Source organism: Oxyura jamaicensis, chromosome 1, assembly GCF_011077185.1.
Source record: "Oxyura jamaicensis isolate SHBP4307 breed ruddy duck chromosome 1, BPBGC_Ojam_1.0, whole genome shotgun sequence".
NCBI classification, from domain to species: domain Eukaryota; kingdom Metazoa; phylum Chordata; class Aves; order Anseriformes; family Anatidae; genus Oxyura; species Oxyura jamaicensis.
This window is the reverse complement of record NC_048893.1, coordinates 176,190,395-176,208,420: the sequence shown is the minus strand read 5'-3', so window position 1 is coordinate 176,208,420 and position 18,026 is coordinate 176,190,395. Positions and strand designations below refer to the sequence as shown.

General features: G+C 49.5%; 1 protein-coding gene and 1 long non-coding RNA gene across 2 annotated transcripts in view; one reads left to right on the top strand and one right to left on the bottom strand.

The window, feature by feature from the left end:
- Nucleotides 1–4,302, bottom strand: part of CDADC1 (cytidine and dCMP deaminase domain containing 1) — a 14,651-nt gene extending 10,349 nt beyond the window's left edge. The window contains exons 1-2 of the mRNA XM_035323138.1: nucleotides 4,104–4,302; nucleotides 1,113–1,207 (exon numbers count right to left, since the gene is read on the bottom strand). Of these exons, the coding sequence (XP_035179029.1) occupies nucleotides 1,113–1,207; nucleotides 4,104–4,263 (255 nt within the window). The 5' untranslated portion in view covers nucleotides 4,264–4,302. The remainder of the gene's footprint in view (nucleotides 1–1,112; nucleotides 1,208–4,103) is intronic.
- The window catches only part of LOC118165270, a 22,411-nt gene extending 4,385 nt beyond the window's left edge, over nucleotides 1–18,026 (top strand). The window contains exons 2-4 of the long non-coding RNA XR_004749955.1: nucleotides 9,887–9,893; nucleotides 14,287–14,296; nucleotides 18,015–18,026. This is a non-coding gene — a long non-coding RNA (uncharacterized LOC118165270). The remainder of the gene's footprint in view (nucleotides 1–9,886; nucleotides 9,894–14,286; nucleotides 14,297–18,014) is intronic.

Sequence of the window (18,026 nt, the reverse complement as noted above, 5' to 3'; positions counted from 1 at the left end):
GTCTCTTTCATTTATAGAAATAAATGACGGTTCTAAAGAAGTTTCCATGGAAAAAGTCTGCATTTCAGAGACAAGAGCTCTTACATCTGGATTCCCATGTACTGTGAGGAAACTGAACACTGGCTAGTTTGATGAAGCTGGTGAAACAGATCTCATTATGTAGTCCAGCTGCTACCAGAACACTTGTCTGTAAATTATTCAATTTCTTTGCAGTTACAGAGATGAGGCTGTACCAAAGCCCTACATATAACCCATGTGCCATTCCTAACTGAATTACTAAATCTGAAACTGCATTTGAAGTCTGTATAGCGTTCATCTCTCTCTCTTTCACAAAGACAGCAATCCAGTCTGGGACATACAATACTAAACTCTGAAAATTAGGTCTAATTGTCACTCAGATTATTTTCCTGTCTTTTCTTGTCCTGGTTGATACATGTGCGATGGATCCTAGCACATGGGTCTGCTCTGCATGAAGTAGTAATCGTGTCAAAGAACATCGTAAGAACTGATTACAAATGGAGACACCCTGTTCCAGGACACTCTGAAAATACCCTTGTACTTTGACACGCAACTAACTGGCAGTTACGTATGAGACCCATTCTCAAGGCAGATTTATTTTGTCACTAATGTAGTCACCTACAAGTTCTTATCAGCAACTGTTTCAAATAGTTCTGTGCACCTCCACTGCATTGGAAAACTTCTACAATCACGAACGTGGTCATTTTGAAGATTCCCTCTACATCATAAGCCACGCTGATCTTAAAGTTACAATTAGCATAAAGTAGGAAATGCATAGTATATACCTAGCCTCTGTTGGAATGCTTTTCGAGGTTGACCAGCAGCTTTTACTGCTTGCTTCACCTGTTGGGGACAGATCTTGCCTTTCAATTTATTTTTCAAAAATAAAATGCTATTTAACCGTTTTGCTATTTTTCTCCCCATACTAGGTTTTCTTCTAATTCTAAGAAATATTTGAAGAAAACTATCAGCTTTTTTTTTTTTTTTTTTTTTTTCTCTCATCGATAATATAAAGAACAATTCAGTTAACTCACTGCAGGAGCTATTAGCATCTGCTCAGAAAGACCAATTAACAGTAAGCTTTGAAGTTTCACCTGTGACTTCTTCTGTTGTTCAGCTGAAGGAAAGAGCTCCATCCAGAGACTGAACAAAGTAAAAAGATTGACCTTAGAAAGCCTTGGTATTTGACCTGTCATTAGAAGAAAAAACATACTTATTAAAGAGCATAAAGAAAATGGACATTGTTTTAATGACTAAGACACACAAGGGATGCCATAAAGATGTCAGCAACCCTTCCAAGGTGGCGCACCAGATTCCATGTTTCCTTCCTAGGTTAGGGGATAAGTATGCCAGGAAGAATACAACCAGAGCTAGAAGAGGCAAGATGTGACCAGGCAGCTGAGCAGTATCTTGCCTCTCTTTACCTTTAAGTTCCGAGATCCTAGTTCTTTCAGAAACGTCCAAGCTTCTAGAAAGGAAGAACAAAACTGGCACAAGTTCTATGTTTTAAAAATCCCCTCACTTTTCATAACCTAAACATTTAAGTTTCCATTCTGTGAAATGATATGGAAGTGTTGTAAGCCAACATGCAGCAAGACTTTGTTTACAATGAGGGCTATCATCATCTTTAGGGTCTTAATATATACTTCTCACAACCACCAGCATTTTCTAACTGAGCTGGTAGGTAAACCAAAACCTTTCCACAGACACAAGTTTTGAACAATATTTTCCACCTCAGCTACTACAGAAGCTATTCTATCAACCGCTTCTGCTATTACAACATCCAAATCCACGCTGTCCTCTTCAGGAGGGTAGTTGTCAACCCAGGATGCTTGCACCTGGATGCAGAGATCGTATTTGTACGACAAGAGGAAGTCATGAAACTTTCACTGTAATTCAGTGAGTTAATTCTACTTGCAAGCAAAGAGCAAAAACCAAAGATCAGATCCCACATAACTTAATGTGCCCAAGTGATTCACCCATGCTGACGGAAATCTGAGACTGATCTTGTGATTCAACTTCGGGCTCAGCACACAGAGAGCAAAAACATCCAAGCACCATCATGATCTTACACTGACACCCTCTGCAAGAGCGGAGGAGCCATTGTGTAATCTTTCAGCTATACCAGCTACGGAGAAACCCACTTCTCAATTTTTATGGTCTGCTTAAATTTGGGTTAGATTTTTTTTTTTTTTTTTAAATAAACCTATTACTTGGGCTGTCACTTCTAACTGAATAACCAGAGAGGCAGCAGAGAAGCCTTTCTAACTGACCACACTGTGCTATTTTGGATCGCACCTACTCAAAATGGGGACAGTGCCCTGTGAGGCCCAGCACTCAGCACTACTGAGTGTCCCACAGACAGAGGACGAAGCACTGCACGGCTCACTAACACTTCCACCAGAAACCTGTTGTGCCTCACGCTTGGCAAGAAGTTATTTAAGTCTTTGAAAAAGCTCCAGTGCCTATTCCAGGGGCGCGTACGGAGAGCTGTAATGAGCACATGTTCCTCCGCAGGTCTCACGAGTGCTGCCTGATAACGGTATCATTTCCCACAAATGTTAGTGGCGTTTTTGCAAAAGAGGTAAAGGCGGATACAAGAACAGAATGAAGGAAAAATGTTTATTGAAGTACTTCTGGCAGTATGGAAGAGATATAATCAGATACTGAGACTGTTTTGGTGGAAGAGGGGGTTAGTTTAATGATATGGCTGCGAACCCAAACATTTAGGACAGCAGACAAACACACGCAACCCATGACAGGAACACTACTTTCAGACGGTCTTTCTGCAGCATTTTCTCACGCAGAAGGAAGAACAAAACTACCAGGGATTTTGGAAAGCAGATCTAGTCCTGTAGCAGCACCATCCGATGCCACGCTGCCTCCTTAGGCTGCACGGCTCTGCTATCCCACCGAGCACAAACACTGCAAGGGGCGCCTGGCCAGCCCCATCAGGCACGCCTGCTAGCAAGGTGCACATGAAGATTTGTCCTCACTTGTACTAAAAACAAATGCTAAAGGTAAGTCTGCCAGCCGCATGTAAACAAGTGGATTTTGTTTTCTTAAGTGGATATTTAAGTTCATTCCTGTTGCAAGCTACAACAAGCAGCACTATTCACGTCAACTGACATGTCTACCATCATGTCTACTAAAATGGATTACAATTCACCAGAGTAGATTTTAAATAAAATACAACAGAAACAAGTCCGAGCTATTGTTTGGGGCTTTTGGACCTAGTCTGAGTGTGACATGTTGTACACAAGGGAAACAAACCGAGGAATGTGCTCTTTCACCTCCCTGTCCTGAAACAACATAAATGTATAATGAGAAGCAGGAAGAGATTGTGATGGAAAAGCAAAGAACTGTGGTCACAGTTATTATGGAAATGTCTCCACATCTTTATTCATCTACATAGGTAAAGGTTCCCTAAAGTGCCATGGAGTGAAGAGAATGGTGGTCAAAGCAGCCTGGAAACTTCGGGGACTTTGGATGAAGGTAGCAGGTACCTTTGGGGACTTTGGATGAAGGTAGCAGGTACCTTTGGGGACTTTTGAAGGCAGAAGAATTTAAAGCAACCACAGAGAGGCTCTTTGCTGCTGAGCACAAAGCCAGGCGGGAGGGGCGTGCTCTTTGGAGGTGCACCAAGCCCTCGGTTCCCAACCAAGCCCCGCTCACCCCCCAGGGCTGTGATTTTACCCCTGCAGGTTTGGGGTCCCGTTCCCTGGAGGCACACACAGCACTCCCGGCGGGAAGCAAGCCGGGGAGGGCAGCATCCAAGACCCCACTGCTCCTGCACGGGGAAGCAGAAAGGCGCAGGGCCTCTCCCGCGGGATGTGGCCGGGCTGTAGGGTTTACGTGCCGGCTGCAGGGCTTGGTGCCGGCTGTAGGGTTTATACCAGAGCCCCGCAACGTGGGCAACCATTTTGCGAGTCCCCCTTCCCCGCCCGGAGCGGGGCACGAAGGCGCACACCCCCCCACCCCGGGCTGAGCCGCTGCACCGGCCCGAGAACGGCTGCGCCGCCCCGGGGCCAGCCGAGCCGAGCCGAGCCGAGCCGAGCCGAGCCGAGCCGAGGCACCCCGCTCACCGGCCATGCTGTCGGTCTGCGTGCTCGCCGCGCTCACCCGCGGCCCCCCGGCCGCCGCCGCCGCCGCCTCCTCCGCTCCGTGCATCGGTGCCGGTGCCGCCCGCCCCGCCCCGCTCCGTCCGTCCGCCGGCCGCCATGGCCCCTCCCTCGGGGCCGCCATGGCAACCGCGGCTGACGGGCGGGCACCGCGGCCAATGGGGAGCCGGGGGCGGGACGGAGGCTGAGGGGAGGCGTGTGGTGGGGGGGCGGGGTTGGAGCCTAACGGGTTTCTAACGTCTGAAACGGGGCGGGGATCCTCCTGGGGATCCTCGTGGGGATCCTCTTGCACCCTAGTAAAGGTGTCGGTGGAAAATCGTGCCCATTTCTGTCGCTCGTTCCACAGCAGGGTCACGTCCCTAAGCACCACGTCCAACTTTTCCTCGAACACCCCAGGGACCGTGACCCCACCGCCTCCCTGGGCAACCCGTCCCAGTGCCTGACTGCTCTTTCTGAGAAGAAATGTCTCCTCATTTCCAACCTGAACCTCCCCTGGCGCAACTTGAGGCCATTCCCTCTAGTCCTATCTCTGGTTACCTGTGAGAAGAGGCCGACCCCCAGCTCCCCACACCTTCCTTTCAGGTAGCTGCAAAGAGCAACGAGGTCTCTCCTGAGCCTCCTCTTCTCCAGAACAAACACCCCCAGTTCCCTCAGCCGCTCCTCACGGGACTTGTGCTCCAGGCCCCTCATAGCCCTGCTCTGGACACGCTCCAGGGCCTCGATGTCCTTCTTGTAGTGAGGGGCCCAGAGCTGAACACAGCACTCGAGGTGCGGCCTCACCAGAGCCGAGTACAGGGGAATGATCTGGGGTTGTTACTTGAACTAACCAAGGCCTTGGAGAGAGAAGGGTCCAAAGAGAAAAAAGGGCGTTGTAACATTGATTTGAGTCCATGACTAAGAGAATGTATCCTTCTTGGATATCAGCTACTGGTGGTATTGTGCTCCTGGAAGATGAGCTGCTTTCACAGGAGCTGCCTGCCTTTCCTCATGGGCTAACACATCAGTGGAAATTAAATTAGAATCAACCCAGACTTCACATTTAGCATCTTTTCTATTATAGGGAAAATGACTTGTAATTAACTGGACAATCCTTATTGATTCCAAAAGAGGCATTAGTATGTAGTAGCTTTGAAATTTTGTAAATTAATACAAGGGAGTTACTTCATTCCTAAAATACACATTTATAAATAAACTATCACTGCTTTGTGAAGGAAATGTGAATGCATCCCTAGTGCATGAGATGTGAAAGTGGTGAGATATCAGTTATCAACCATGAAAGCGGTTGAGGTATCAGTTAAAAGCACGTAACATCTTATGGCCCCAGAAGGGATGTGGACAGAGTCTGGAGCAAAGAAAATGAAGAGAAACACTTATATATTGCAGTCATTAAAAATTAAATAATAAAATCATTTTCCAGGAAACAACTCTTAAAGAGAAGTCGTTCAGGAGGACTTCCTGTGTAGGCTTTCAGTATCCACAAAAGATGCCCAGACTTTTTGTCTTGTTTCTTTGAGTTATTTTTTTTTGACTATGATGTGGAGAGATGAAGAGCAGATAAGGTACTGGAAAGCAGATCTAATGCAAATGCACGGCTGAGGTGATGTTAATGCCCCCTAATTAGTTTACTACTTGTGTTTTCCATTCCTTTTCTCTGGCAAAGCACGTGGCATTCAAGGGTGAAGAGGCTTTTTTACTCCCTGGAACTCTGTTAAAAATAACATTTTTTTTTTTTTTTTTTTCTCAGGAAAATCTGAAAATGCAGCTGAAGTTCCCCTTTGACCTTTCCAGGAAAGTTAAATATGGAAGCATTTGGTGGAGGTCCTTCCCCACACTGAAGATGCTGGGCCTCAAGGGAGAAACAATATCACCCCGTCTCAGAAGTTCTTGCCTCAAAGTTTGGACTCTACAAGGGAAACTACAGCAAAAGCATGCTTGTGGAAGTCTTCTCTCCCTGAAAGTTATGTTTGTGGATACTTGAGCAAGGGACATGTTTAGTTCCTTTGTACTTAGCTCAAATGTGGCTTAGTTGTACATGGTACTTTACCCTCTTAAGAGAATTAAGTGTTTGTGCACTGCTATGGAAGTAGGAGAGAGGAAGCAAGAAGAAGCCAAAGCCTGACTTAACGCTTCATGCCTCTGCAAAAATAAGTGCCTGCTGCCTCATCGCCCTGCACCAAGGAGCTGCTGTAAAACTGACATTCGGGTTGTGTCAGCTTTGTAAACAATCACATTTATCTGGAAAACAATTTTGGCTGCCTCATCCGGCGGCCAAAATTAGAGTTTCAGAGTTCAGTGGTGCTTGTTTACCTTCGCAGGAGGCTGCCGCTCATTGCGTGTTCGGATGGGTCAGCCGGGCTGGAAGGAGCTCCCGGGAGCTCCCTGGCCATGTGTGCTGCATGGCTTGGCCCCGAGTCGCAGCGAGGTGCCAGCAGTCCCCGTTCTCCAGATGCAGTGCATGAGAGGCACCACGCAGCCTGCTCTGCGGGCAGCAGGCATCTGGCGGTACTCTCCCATCAGCAGACTCAAAGAAAATGTCACTATTTTGTGTTTAGATCTGGTAGGTGACAGAAAGCCTGTTCCTAAAGCTTTGTCTTTTGAAACATCCTTTGGAAGCTGTCACCTCTGATTGTCATGTCACTTGGGTTCTTGGACCTCTGACATGTTTCTGTCTGTGAATGAATCATGCCATGTCTTCAGTGCTACAAAAGCATGCGATTGTCTCGTTTCACGAGCTTAAGGATTTTATTCTTCTGTCCTTCTGTGTAATTTAATAGCCACACAATGTAACAATGTTTTCTGTGTTTCCTTGGCATTTTCTGAGCTCTTTTGCCGGGCTTTTCTGTTGCTTCTTGTAACACCACCAAAATATTTGTACACCCTCATTGTGAAAGTATCCAGGGTCTGAGAATCTCATTCCTCATTGCCACCTGCTTACATATCTTTGGGGTTGATTTGCAGAGAAAAGTTATTCCTGCATCACAGTCACCTACTTTGCAGGTATCTCTGCATCGGTTCAGTACAGGCTTTAGATCCTGAAGCGTGGCTTCCTGCACTGCTATTAACTCTCATAACACAGATGACATTGCACCAACCCCAGAGTCTTAGCTGTGGTGTAATTATCTACAGCGAAGATGATCATCTGTTTCAGAATTAGTAAGAAGGGAGTCCCTCGGAAGAGCATCCTGTGTTCAATTTGTGCCATTTGGGTTCTGTTTATCTCTGGTAGTTCCCTTAGGACCCTTGATTTGCCTTCCGGATTTAAAAACAAAAACCAATCCAACCACCACCGCCAGCGCGCCCTCCTCTTGGAAAGTTTTATCCAAGTGAGCTGTTGAACATCACTGTAACAGACAGGCCCTTCCGTTCCTATAGGAGATGTCTGCTATTTGTTTGTATCATGCAAATAGAACAAGCTTCTCTTTCATCTCCGCAAGCCGTGGGTAAGGAGTTTCTGCTGGTGCTACATTTTTTGACAGCTCATTAGGAGAAAGATTTTGCGCTGCTGTTGGGCAAAACCAGATGCACCCTGCAGCCTCATCAGTCTGCTAGGAATTAAGAAATATCTGTTAATCTAATCATTAAAATTACATCAAGTAAGCAAACAACCAGGAATTAATGCCATTAATTAAAACAAGAGGAAACTAATGCCATCTAGCAAGATGGCAGTTTCTTCATGCCAATGCTTTGCTTTAAGAAGGAGTTGCACGCACCTCTTAGGGGACACGGTCTCGTCTACGGGCAGAGACACCCGCTGCAAACCAGCTCAGCCATGGCTTGGTGCCCTGATGGGATGTGAAGCTGGGAGCTCTGTCTCTCCAGACTTATGGAGCTGAGTCGCAGACTTAGGTGGGCTAATCCCACATCCCTGCCCATGTACTGGCTGTCTGTAGTAGCTGCAGATTTAGTTGCCCAGAACATATATATTCAGTGGCTGAGGAATGAACACTTGTTTCACCAAGACATATTACCTGGCTGCATCTTGTTTAAGCACACATTTAAGCATTCAATCTGTAGTGCTGCCTAAGGTTCCTTCAAATATTTGTTTGCACACACACGTGTGCACGCTTGCAGTGATAAGAACACAAGACTCTATTGAGGCATTGCTACGGTGCCTTGAATCTGTGATGGCAACTAACACAAATCCACTTTTAAATTGCAAACACTCAGTGGCGTCCTATTGAAACGTCAGGATGGGATTTCACTGGCTCAGGAAAGGATATGAATATGTCTTCCATAGTGGCATGGCAAGAGAAACGGCTGGGATAATGGCAAACATTTGCCAGGTGTTTAAATTATTTTAAGACGGTATTTGTGTAACTCCAGTACAGATAACGGCCTGGCTACTGCACAAACAAAACCAGTATAAATAGCTTGGAAAAGACAAGTGCGTGCTATTTTTATAGAGCAGATGCTGGAGTGTGGGCATGGGAAAGGGAGGTATCTGGAGTGTGTGGTGGCAGTGGTGGCGGCTGGGACGTTTGGCAGGACCCCTCTGGGAGCCCAGCCCCAGAGATGTTTCCATGGGAAGGCAATGGGGCTTCAGCCAACGTGATGGGGCACAAGCCAGAGACGTGGTGGCTGTGCCTGGATCATGACGGAAGGACAGTCCTTCAGATGGCTGTAAGAAGAGAACCATTTCCATCATTTTTTCCTCCATTTCAATCTATCTAGCTGTCGTAGGGTGTTTGCAGGGAGCCGTGCCGAGGGCACTGTGATGCAAAACCTGATCCCAGCTCCTGCTGCAGGCTTTTAGCACCAGGTCTGGTTTTGAGCACAGCTGCCCAGCAGGGCACGGGGCTTGGGCGTCGTCTTGCATGCTCTCTACCTGCCCCGAGTGGGCCTGTGACCCAAATTCACTTGCAGTCCCACCCCCCAAGCCTGGCACGGGATTTTGTTCTGTATTGTCCATGCGACAAAGCTCGCAGTTCTGTCATGTAAGTGTCTCCAGGGTGCCCAGCACAAAACCAGCACCTCTGTTTGCTTTCCCAGTCCAATTTGTGCCTGTCAAAGGCTCTGACTTGAACTTTTCCCCAGTACATAACATGTCATTTTTCTTATTATGTGATTTCTTTGACAGTTTGGTCCCATGCTTCAGTAACAAGGAGGAAAGAATTCAATTTTGTTCTCCTCTTTAGAAATAACTGCAGAATTCCTAGAGCCCCAGCTAAGATGAACTGTGTTTGACATTTCCAACTGGAGGCAGACTGCTCCTCGCACGCACATGCACTTCATGAGGCAGGAAGTGTCTGAAAAGGAGGAAATGAAAAGAAAATGGAGCCTGGCTGCTACAAGCTCCTGAGAAGAGCTGTTGTTTCTCACCAACAGCTGCAAAATGGACTCTGGAGACCCTCTCAGTTAGTGAAGAGAAAACATGTAGAGAGGGAACAGAGTGTTAGGGGAAGAAAGGAGTTGGAAGGGTCCCTTTGTGCTGCTGAGGGGTTCTGTTCCATGGGGCTGCCTCCTGCTGCTCTTCTGCATTTCCCTGTGCTTTTCCTAGGCTTGTGTCAGCCAGGGCTGTTTTTGGGCAGCTCCATCCTCTCCGGATCCCTTCCCATGCTCTGCAGGAGGCATCTCCCTTCACGACAAGCATCATGGAAAGGAGCAAATGTTACTGCATCAACCCCTTCCTCCTGCAGCTTTCTGGCAGAACGCGTGGCAACTTCCCTCGGCCTTTCCTCAGCCATGGGAAGCTGGGACAGGCGCCCCGAGGGGACCGTGTGCTCCCCGCTGCCCTTTCTTCCTCGCAGGCTCAGGGTGAAACCAAGGACCAGGTTAATTTGCTCTCGGCTGCCCCTCTGTCCTCCTCGCTGGCTGGACACGGCAGCCTGGCCTCCAGCAGCTCCGCACAGCCTCCACTTTCACGGGGTCAAAATACAGCTGGCATTTGGGGCACATTTGCACGGCACAGAGAGCAGGCCTGAATTCAAATCAGGGAACAGATTTCTTTGTTAAGACGGGCAAATTTTCTTGGGCAGGAGCTACACATTTCTTGGGCCTGATGCTTCCCTCCATAATTGGTTTAGCTCCAGTCTGGTCAGTGCCAGCGTCCTTGATTTTATGGCAGAAGCAGAAGCTAGGGCATTTTTTGTTGCTTTCAGGGACATCCTGGGATTGCTTGCAACCTCTGCAGAGCTTTGGAGCACGGAAACATTGCAGTGCAGGCAGGTGCTGCTTGTGGAGCTTCACAAAACCCACTTAGCAGCAACATAAGCATTTGTAGTCATGTGGTGGTTTCACACCGATGGGCAGCTCAGCACCACCTCACTGCTCTCTCACTCCTGCTTCTCGACAGAACGAGGAGAAAATATGATGAAAAAAGCTCATGGCTTGAGATAAGGACAGGGAGATCGCTCACCAATTACTGTCACTGGCAAAACAGAAACTCAGCGTAGGGAGATTAATGTAATTTATTGTCTATTGCTAACAGGCTGGAAGAGCGAGAAGCTAAAATCAAGCTAAAACCTACTTCCCCCCCATCCACCTTCTTCTACCTCCTCCCCCCGAGCAGCGCAGGGGAACAGGGAATGGGGGCTGCGGTCAGTCCCTGATGCTTCGTCTCCGCTGCTCCTTCATGGTCACTCCCTGCCCCTGCTCCATGTGGGGTCCCTCCCACGGGATTCTGGCACCCCCAGACCCCTGCTCCTGCGTGGGCTCCTCTCCACGGGCTGCAGCTCCGGCCCAGGGCCTGCTCCTGCGGGGGCTCTCCATGGGCCGCAGCCTCCTCCAGGCCACATCCACCTGCTCCACCGGGGGCTCCTCCACGGGCTGCAGCATGGAGATCTGCTCCGTGTGGGACCCATGGGCTGCAGGGGGACAGCCTGCTCCACCAGGGGCCTCTCCACAGCCCGCAGGGGAACTGCTGCTGCGTGCCTGGAGCACCTCCTGCTGCACTGACTTTGGGGTCTGCAGGGCTGGTTCCCACTCCTCTCTCCCAGCTGCTGTCATGAATTATTTTTTTCCCCCTTTCTTCAGTCTGCTCTCCCAGAGGCCCACCCAGTGTCACTCATGGCTCGGCTCTGGCCAGCAGAGGGTCCCTTTGGAGCCGTCTTGAGCTGGCTCTGACCTGACATGGGGCAGCTGCTGGGCTCTGCTCACAGAGGCCACCCCTCCAGCCCCCTGCTACCGAGCCCTTGCCATGTAAACCCAGCACAAGTCACCTGGCACCACAGCAAAGTTTTGAGAACACTGATGCAGAGATGACTCACTTCTGCTCTGGCAACTCATTAGTGACCAATTAGATCCTCCTGGAAGCAATGTCAAGGCACGTGAAAAACAGGGAGGGCATCTGAGAGAGCCAGTACGGCTTCACCAAGGGCAAATCATGCCTGACCAAACTAGAGACGTTCTGTGATGGAGTGGGTGCATCAGTCAAGAAGGGAAGACCAACCAATGACATCTAGCTGGATTTCTGTAAGGCCTTTGACACAGTCCCACGTGACATCCTGGTCTCGAAAATGGAGAGAGATGGACTTGATGGGTGGACCAATGGAGAAGGAATTTTCAGGATGGCCGCACCCAGAGAGTGGTGGCCAATGGCTGCATGTCCGGGTGGGGGCCAGTGACGAGTGGTGTCCCTCAGGGGTCTGTTTAATATCTTTATCAGTGACACAGACAGTGGGATCGAGTGCACCCTCAGCAAGTCTGCAGATGACACCAAGCTGAGTGGTGCAGCCATACCCCAGAAGGAAGGGATGCCATCCAGAGGGACCTGGGCAGGCTGGAGAAGTGGGCCCACGTGAACCCGATGAGGTTCCACAAGGCCAAGTGCAAGGTGCTGCACCTGGGCCGGGGCAATCCCGGCCATGAGCACAGACTGGGAGAAGAGCTCACTGAGAGCAGCCCTGCAGAGAGGGACTTGGCGTTCTGGTGGACAAGAAGCTGGACAGCAGCCAGCAGTGTGTGCTCACAGCCCAGCAGGCCAACGGCGTCCTGGGCTGCACCGCCAGAAGGGTGGCAGCAGGGGAGGGAGGGGATTGTCCCCTCTGCTCTGCCCTCGGGAGGCCCCCCCTGGAGTGCTGCGTCCAGGGCTGGGCCCAGCACAAGGAGGGTGTGGGGCTGGGAGAGCGGGGCCAGGGGAGGGCCGTGAGGGTGGTCAGGGGGCTGGAGCACCTCTCCTGTGGGTACAGGCTGAGAGAGCTGGGGCTGTGCAGCCTGGGGAAGAGAAGGCCCTGGGGAGACCTCACAGCAGCCTTTCAGTACTTAAAGGGGGTTTATAAAAAGATAGAGAGCAACTTTTTGCTGAAGCAGACAGTGACAGGACAAGGGAGAATGGCTTTAAACTAGAAGAAGGGAGATTTATGTTAGATGTTAGGAGGAAATTCTTCACTCAGAGGGCAGTGAGGCACTGGCACAGGCTGCCCAGGGAAGCTGTGGATGCCCCATCCCTGGAGGTGTTCAAGGCATGGGCAGCCCGGTCTGGTGGGAGGTGTCCCTGCCCGTGGCAGGGGGTTAAGACTGGGTGATCTTTAAGGTCCCTTCCAACCCAAGCTGTTTTATGGTTCCACGAAGGCATTTATCAGGGGTTGGACGCACACACACGACCTCCTCCCAACCATGCAACTGGGCTGAGGCACCAGCACTCTCATCTGGGAACTGCCTCAGTCCCCAGTAAACGTGGACATGGGGATGGGCATCATGGGCTGCTTGGAAGCAGCGTCAGCTCTCTGGGTAGCAAAGAGAGCTGGTTGTCAAGGAGGGAGCAAAGCCACGAAGAACCTGAAAGCTGCAGAGGAAAGGTTTGCACCTTGGAGGAAGAATCCAGTGGAAGAATGCAAAGAGAAGGGTAAAATAATCTCAGGTAGATTATTAAAATAACCCAGGTAGATTCTGGTAAAATGGCCTTGACAGAAACTTTCTGGATGGGTTGCATTCACCCAGAAGAAAAAGACACATCAGGAAGCAAGACAGCCTGAAAAAGCCTTGTAAGATCTGGAGCTGTGCAGCTGGTTAGGAGATGGTGGTGGTAAGAGGAATGCAAACCTCCAGGAGCTGCAGGACACTTAAGCTGATGGTCAGAAGACATTGATTCTGAACTGATCTATTCATGACCCATTTAATGAAGTTTATGGGTTACACTCCCCTCCTCAAGAATCCTTGTAAATGGAACACCTTGGTTTAAAACCTACCAATAGATGTCATCAGGTGCTTTTGTTTATCTTCTGTTTTTGTTACTCAGTCTTTGCATTTGAAGTCCTTGGCTTCAAATTCCACTGGGGATTGAACACAGCTTTCACCTGCCCCCATATCTGCCAAGATCCCCAGATTTCTGTGTTTTAATCCACCTTCTTCACTTTAGGGTCAAAAATTCACTGTAAAAATGTTCACTCTGCTCACATTTCACTGCTTTTAGAGGATTCCCTGGGGGACCTATGGGGTCTCAGAGCATTTTCGCTAGAAGTGCATTCTGCCGTGATATTTCCTGGCCTATCTCAAAGTATGGCAACGAAGAAGAGGTAACTCAGAGACCCCTGGTGCAGACTAGATGACCTTGCCCATTTCCCCGTGAGGCCAAAGACAGCCCATCTCTGGGGTAGCATCCTCGTGGCTGCCCCTGGGGACGCGCTGGGGCTGCGGGGCTGTTTCTCACTGACGGCTGCGGGGCAGGAGGAGGTGACCCGCGACTGGTTGTCTGCCAGGGAGCTCCTAGAGTGACGTCTGTTTTCTTTCCATCGTCTTCTTTTCACAGAGAGGAAAAGCAAACAGGGTTAAGGAGTCAAGATCTGCAGCTCCGGGTTAAACCTGGCAGGGAGGCAAATCCACTCCTAACAAAACCCCTGAGTGTTTCTGTGCCCTCTTCTTGCTCCTTGCTGAGACCTTCTGGTGACAGCACGTGTGGAAACCCTGAGACCAAGTGAGTATTCTGGTGAGTCCTGGATGGAAGAAGGAAAGGGAAGAGGAAGAGGAGGGAAAGCAGACAGGGCTGTCTGTGGTACTCAGTGAGCTGCGGAATGTGCTGGATGGAGTCCAGCGGTGGAGATGGAAGTGGGGGACCTGGGAGCCCCCAGCCACTATGGAGGGGACCAAGGGGACATGTGGGGGACTCTGCCCAGGGAGCAGAGGGCACTGCTGCTCGGAGGGTGTTTGGGGCAGCCCAGCTCAGTTGAAAGCACCCCACTCACATCTTCCAGGTGCATCCCAGCCTGGACAGCCATGTTCCAGTCAGAGGCTGGCTTTTCCAAATGCTCTGGAAACCACTGCTTTAGGTGGTGTGCCTGGAGATTCGTGCAGCACTGTGTGGCATCAGCTTCCACATCTGGGGCCACCAGAGCGTTCCTGCGGACCCCTTTATTGCAAGCTGGTGCCTGCTTTGTCATTAGAAACACTGAGCCCAACTCAGAAATCATGCACAACATCTGGAAGTGAGCCTGTGGTGTAGTGGAAACACTCTGCTTTGCCCCATGCCAAAATGTATTGGGATCTACTGGTACAAAGTGCCCACGAGGCTTAATTTCATCTCTGCCCACCAGCTTCTCAAATGCAAACCTTGCCCAAGCCACAGCAGGGGCACTGGCTGAGCTGCCACGCTCTCTGCTGCTTTTCTGCTGAGCTGCAGGAAATCCTCACCCAAGCCTGAGCACAGCGGCAGAGGTGCCCAGCGGCACACAATAACAGCAAATTGGATTGCAAATTGTTCCCTAAAACACTGGGAACGTGTCTGCAGATAACTCATTTTACCACAAAACTGGCTTCTTTCAGTGAAGCTAAGCCTGTTCCTAAAGCAAATCCAAGGTGCTGCAGCAGGGTCTTCAGGGCTTGCCCCCTTCAGCCTGAACTGATCTAAAGCCAGGGTGATGCTCCATCAGTTTAGCTAATTCAGAGCAATTTGGGCCACACCTGCACCTCTTTAGAGCCAGCTCTTTTTCCACGTGCTCTGCATAATCTCTTTTTTTTGAATTGCAGACATGTCCCTAGGCTTTTTGTTTCCTGTGGGAGCATGGCAGCCACAGCACCAAATCTGATTTGAAGGGGACGGCTGTAGGGAGAAAACACATGTCCCTGCACCTCTCTGCTTTGCTGGGCCAGCTGCAAATCCCCGTTGGAGGCAGCAGCGTTTTGGCAATATCAGAGTAGCTTTGAAGGTTTTTGTTGGGATCGATTGCTCCGAGCTCACCAAACCTCTGTATAAAACAGTGATAGTGCTTAGGCTCTGGTGCCCCCATGGCTTGTTCTCTTTTTTTTTTTGGTAGTTTTGATACATTAAAGAGAAAAAATGAAACAAACAAACAAACAAAAAACTTTTCTATTTTCAGACCCAGGCCAGAACCAGCTGGGGCACAGCAGCAAGAGGGGAAGGAGTTCCTCATGTAGAGCCCCCACCCAAGGGGCAGCTCCTGGTCCCCGCTGAGCTTCTCCAGGTAGGTCCGTGCTGCTCCCCCGGGCCCTTCACAGCACCGTGCTTTTTTCCTGGAAGGATGCAGGGAATCCAGTGCTTCCTGCTCTGGTTCTGGCCACGGCTTTGTGGAGTGGTGCCATTTGGAAACTGACGTTGAAAGGTTGTGATTCCTTGCAGAAGATGCGCTTGGACAAATCTTGTTTGCCTGGTTCACATGACTTCCAAAGAGACGTGAGAAAGGAAATTGGGGTTTGTTTATCTTTTCGTAATAAAACAGAAATGAATGCAGAATTTCCTCGTGGACCAGAAGAATTATTTGCTGCCACTCCAGAAACAGCTTGAGTTAAACCCGAGTACCTCATAACTATCTCTTTGCTTTGCTGAGTGGAAAATAAATAAGCAATAAACCTTGAAGTGTCAACTTCCTGGAAGTGAAAGGTGACCCCCTGGTGAGGATCCCCAAGGAGAAGGGTATTTTATTTAGAGTCATGAAATGCTGACACCCCATTACCATGCTGCAAGTGCAGACTAAGTTTGGTTAAACCAAGGGCCTGTCGTACCCCAGATTTATTGTGGAGGGCCAGGTACAGCTGTTTAATGAGTATGGAAAGCAGATAGCTTGAAAATCAGAGGGATGTCAGGGAGTGACTTCCTGGAGCTGGTTCCCAATGTCCCCTGCTGCTGTGGCTGCTCACCTGGTTCCTGCTGCACTGGGATTGCAGGTATGAGAAAACTTTTGTTAGACTATTGTTAGAACTAATCGCAGTTTTTATCAGCAGGAATACCTAACTGAACGTGCAAACAGATTTTCCCAATAGCTTCAGCAGCGTTGTTTAGGGTGGCTTTTAGGGGCAGCCTAGCAAGCGAGATGAAGTGCGAACGCAAGCACAGGTACCAGCGGAGTTCTGAAGCGATCCCAGTGGTCTTTGTGTCTGCATCAGACTCGTGAGATTTCACAGATGCAGCCGCCCTTCCAAAAGAGGATTTCCAGGTATTTTCTCAGCGTCTTTTCTCAGCGTTCTCTTTCCCAGCTGTTCTTCTTCATCTTTTTTTTTTTTTTTTTTTTTTTTTTTTTTTTTTTTAAAGAAATCCCTAAATGTTACTTGGAAATTTTTAGAAGTCAGTGGCGGGCTTCAGACAGCTTCTGCAGGCACGGGGCAGGAGTGAGCCAACCCTGCAGATGCCTCTGCTGGAGGGGCCGATTCCGTGTTGCTGAATCCTACGGGGCCTGGAAAGTGTCCCCAAAATGCCACCGTGGCCAGCGGGGCTGAGCCTTTGCTTTAGGCTGCAGCAGTTCTGGGCTGGCCGTTGACAGGAGGAGTTGCTTTCCTGTCTGCTATGAGAAAAGCTGTTCGTGTGTTTAAGAATTGAAGTCCAGGTAGTTAACTTTGGCTTAAGGTCTTTGTAGGTAACAAGTCTCCAGGGGTGCCCGTGGGCTGTGCAGAATCACTGATTTCCCCCCCACATGTCAGCGTAGCCCAGTGTTCCTTGAAGGTGTGTGAGAAGCAGAGCACCCTGACGTGCTTTCTCTTCTCATCCATCTTCATGCTTTGTTTTTACATCCCCCCTTTTTCTCTCTTTTAAAAGCCATTCATCATCATTTCTCTCTGCGTGGGAAGGTGGTTCTGCACCTCTGTTCCACTTCCCTTTTTTTTTTTTTTTTTTTTTTAATAGCCTGTAGGGGAAACTATCATTGAAATATCTCAAGACAGCACAGCTGCACCTGAGCGCAGAGCTGCTGGAAGAAATAACGCAGCGCTTCTGGTTTGCTTAGAGCATCCCTTCTTACTCGAGCCGGTGCTGACCGTCGCAGACAGCAATGCCAGGCCTGGCAATTCTGGGGAAACTCACCAAACTGCATTTACTTCTGTAGAATTTGTCCTGATGGGGACAGAGCATTAATTAAAAGGCATTATAAGCTCACAAACGTTGTCTGCTGCATGTGTTATTCCACTAATCTTACCAGGATATTTATAACGAGGATACAAATGATTTCTCCAGCAAACCAGACCATCTCCACGGAGCCTGCCGCAGGAAGCAGGAGGCTTCTGCTGCGGCTCTGAGACTGAGCAGGACCTTCAGCAGCTCGGGCTGAAGCTCCACGGGGGAGCAGGGGCAGCTGTGAGGTCCCAGCTGCGGTGGGCAAAGTTGGGGAGGTGCCAGTGCACCCCAAAACAAGGGGGCAGAGGGACCAGCCCCACTTCCATCAGATTCAGCTTCCCTCTCTCCACTCACCCCTTGTGCTGGCCACACCTGAACAATGGCTTGCGGTGAAACTGGTGTGAGGGGAACGTTTCCATCCTCGGTAGACAGAAAAAAAAAAAGGAAAAGGCACTGCCAGCAGGCCACGGGCATGCAGAGAGGCTGTGTGGCCACGTATTGGCATGACAAAGGTTTGTTTTTCATTTTTTCCCCTCCGTCTGCATACACAAAATGCCAGCTGTTCTTTTATTTTAACGTAACGTTTTAATGAAGAACACCGCCCAGCAAAAGCAAACCAACCCAACCCAACCCCTGCAGACAACTTCTCTCCCTGGTACGAGGCTGATACAAGA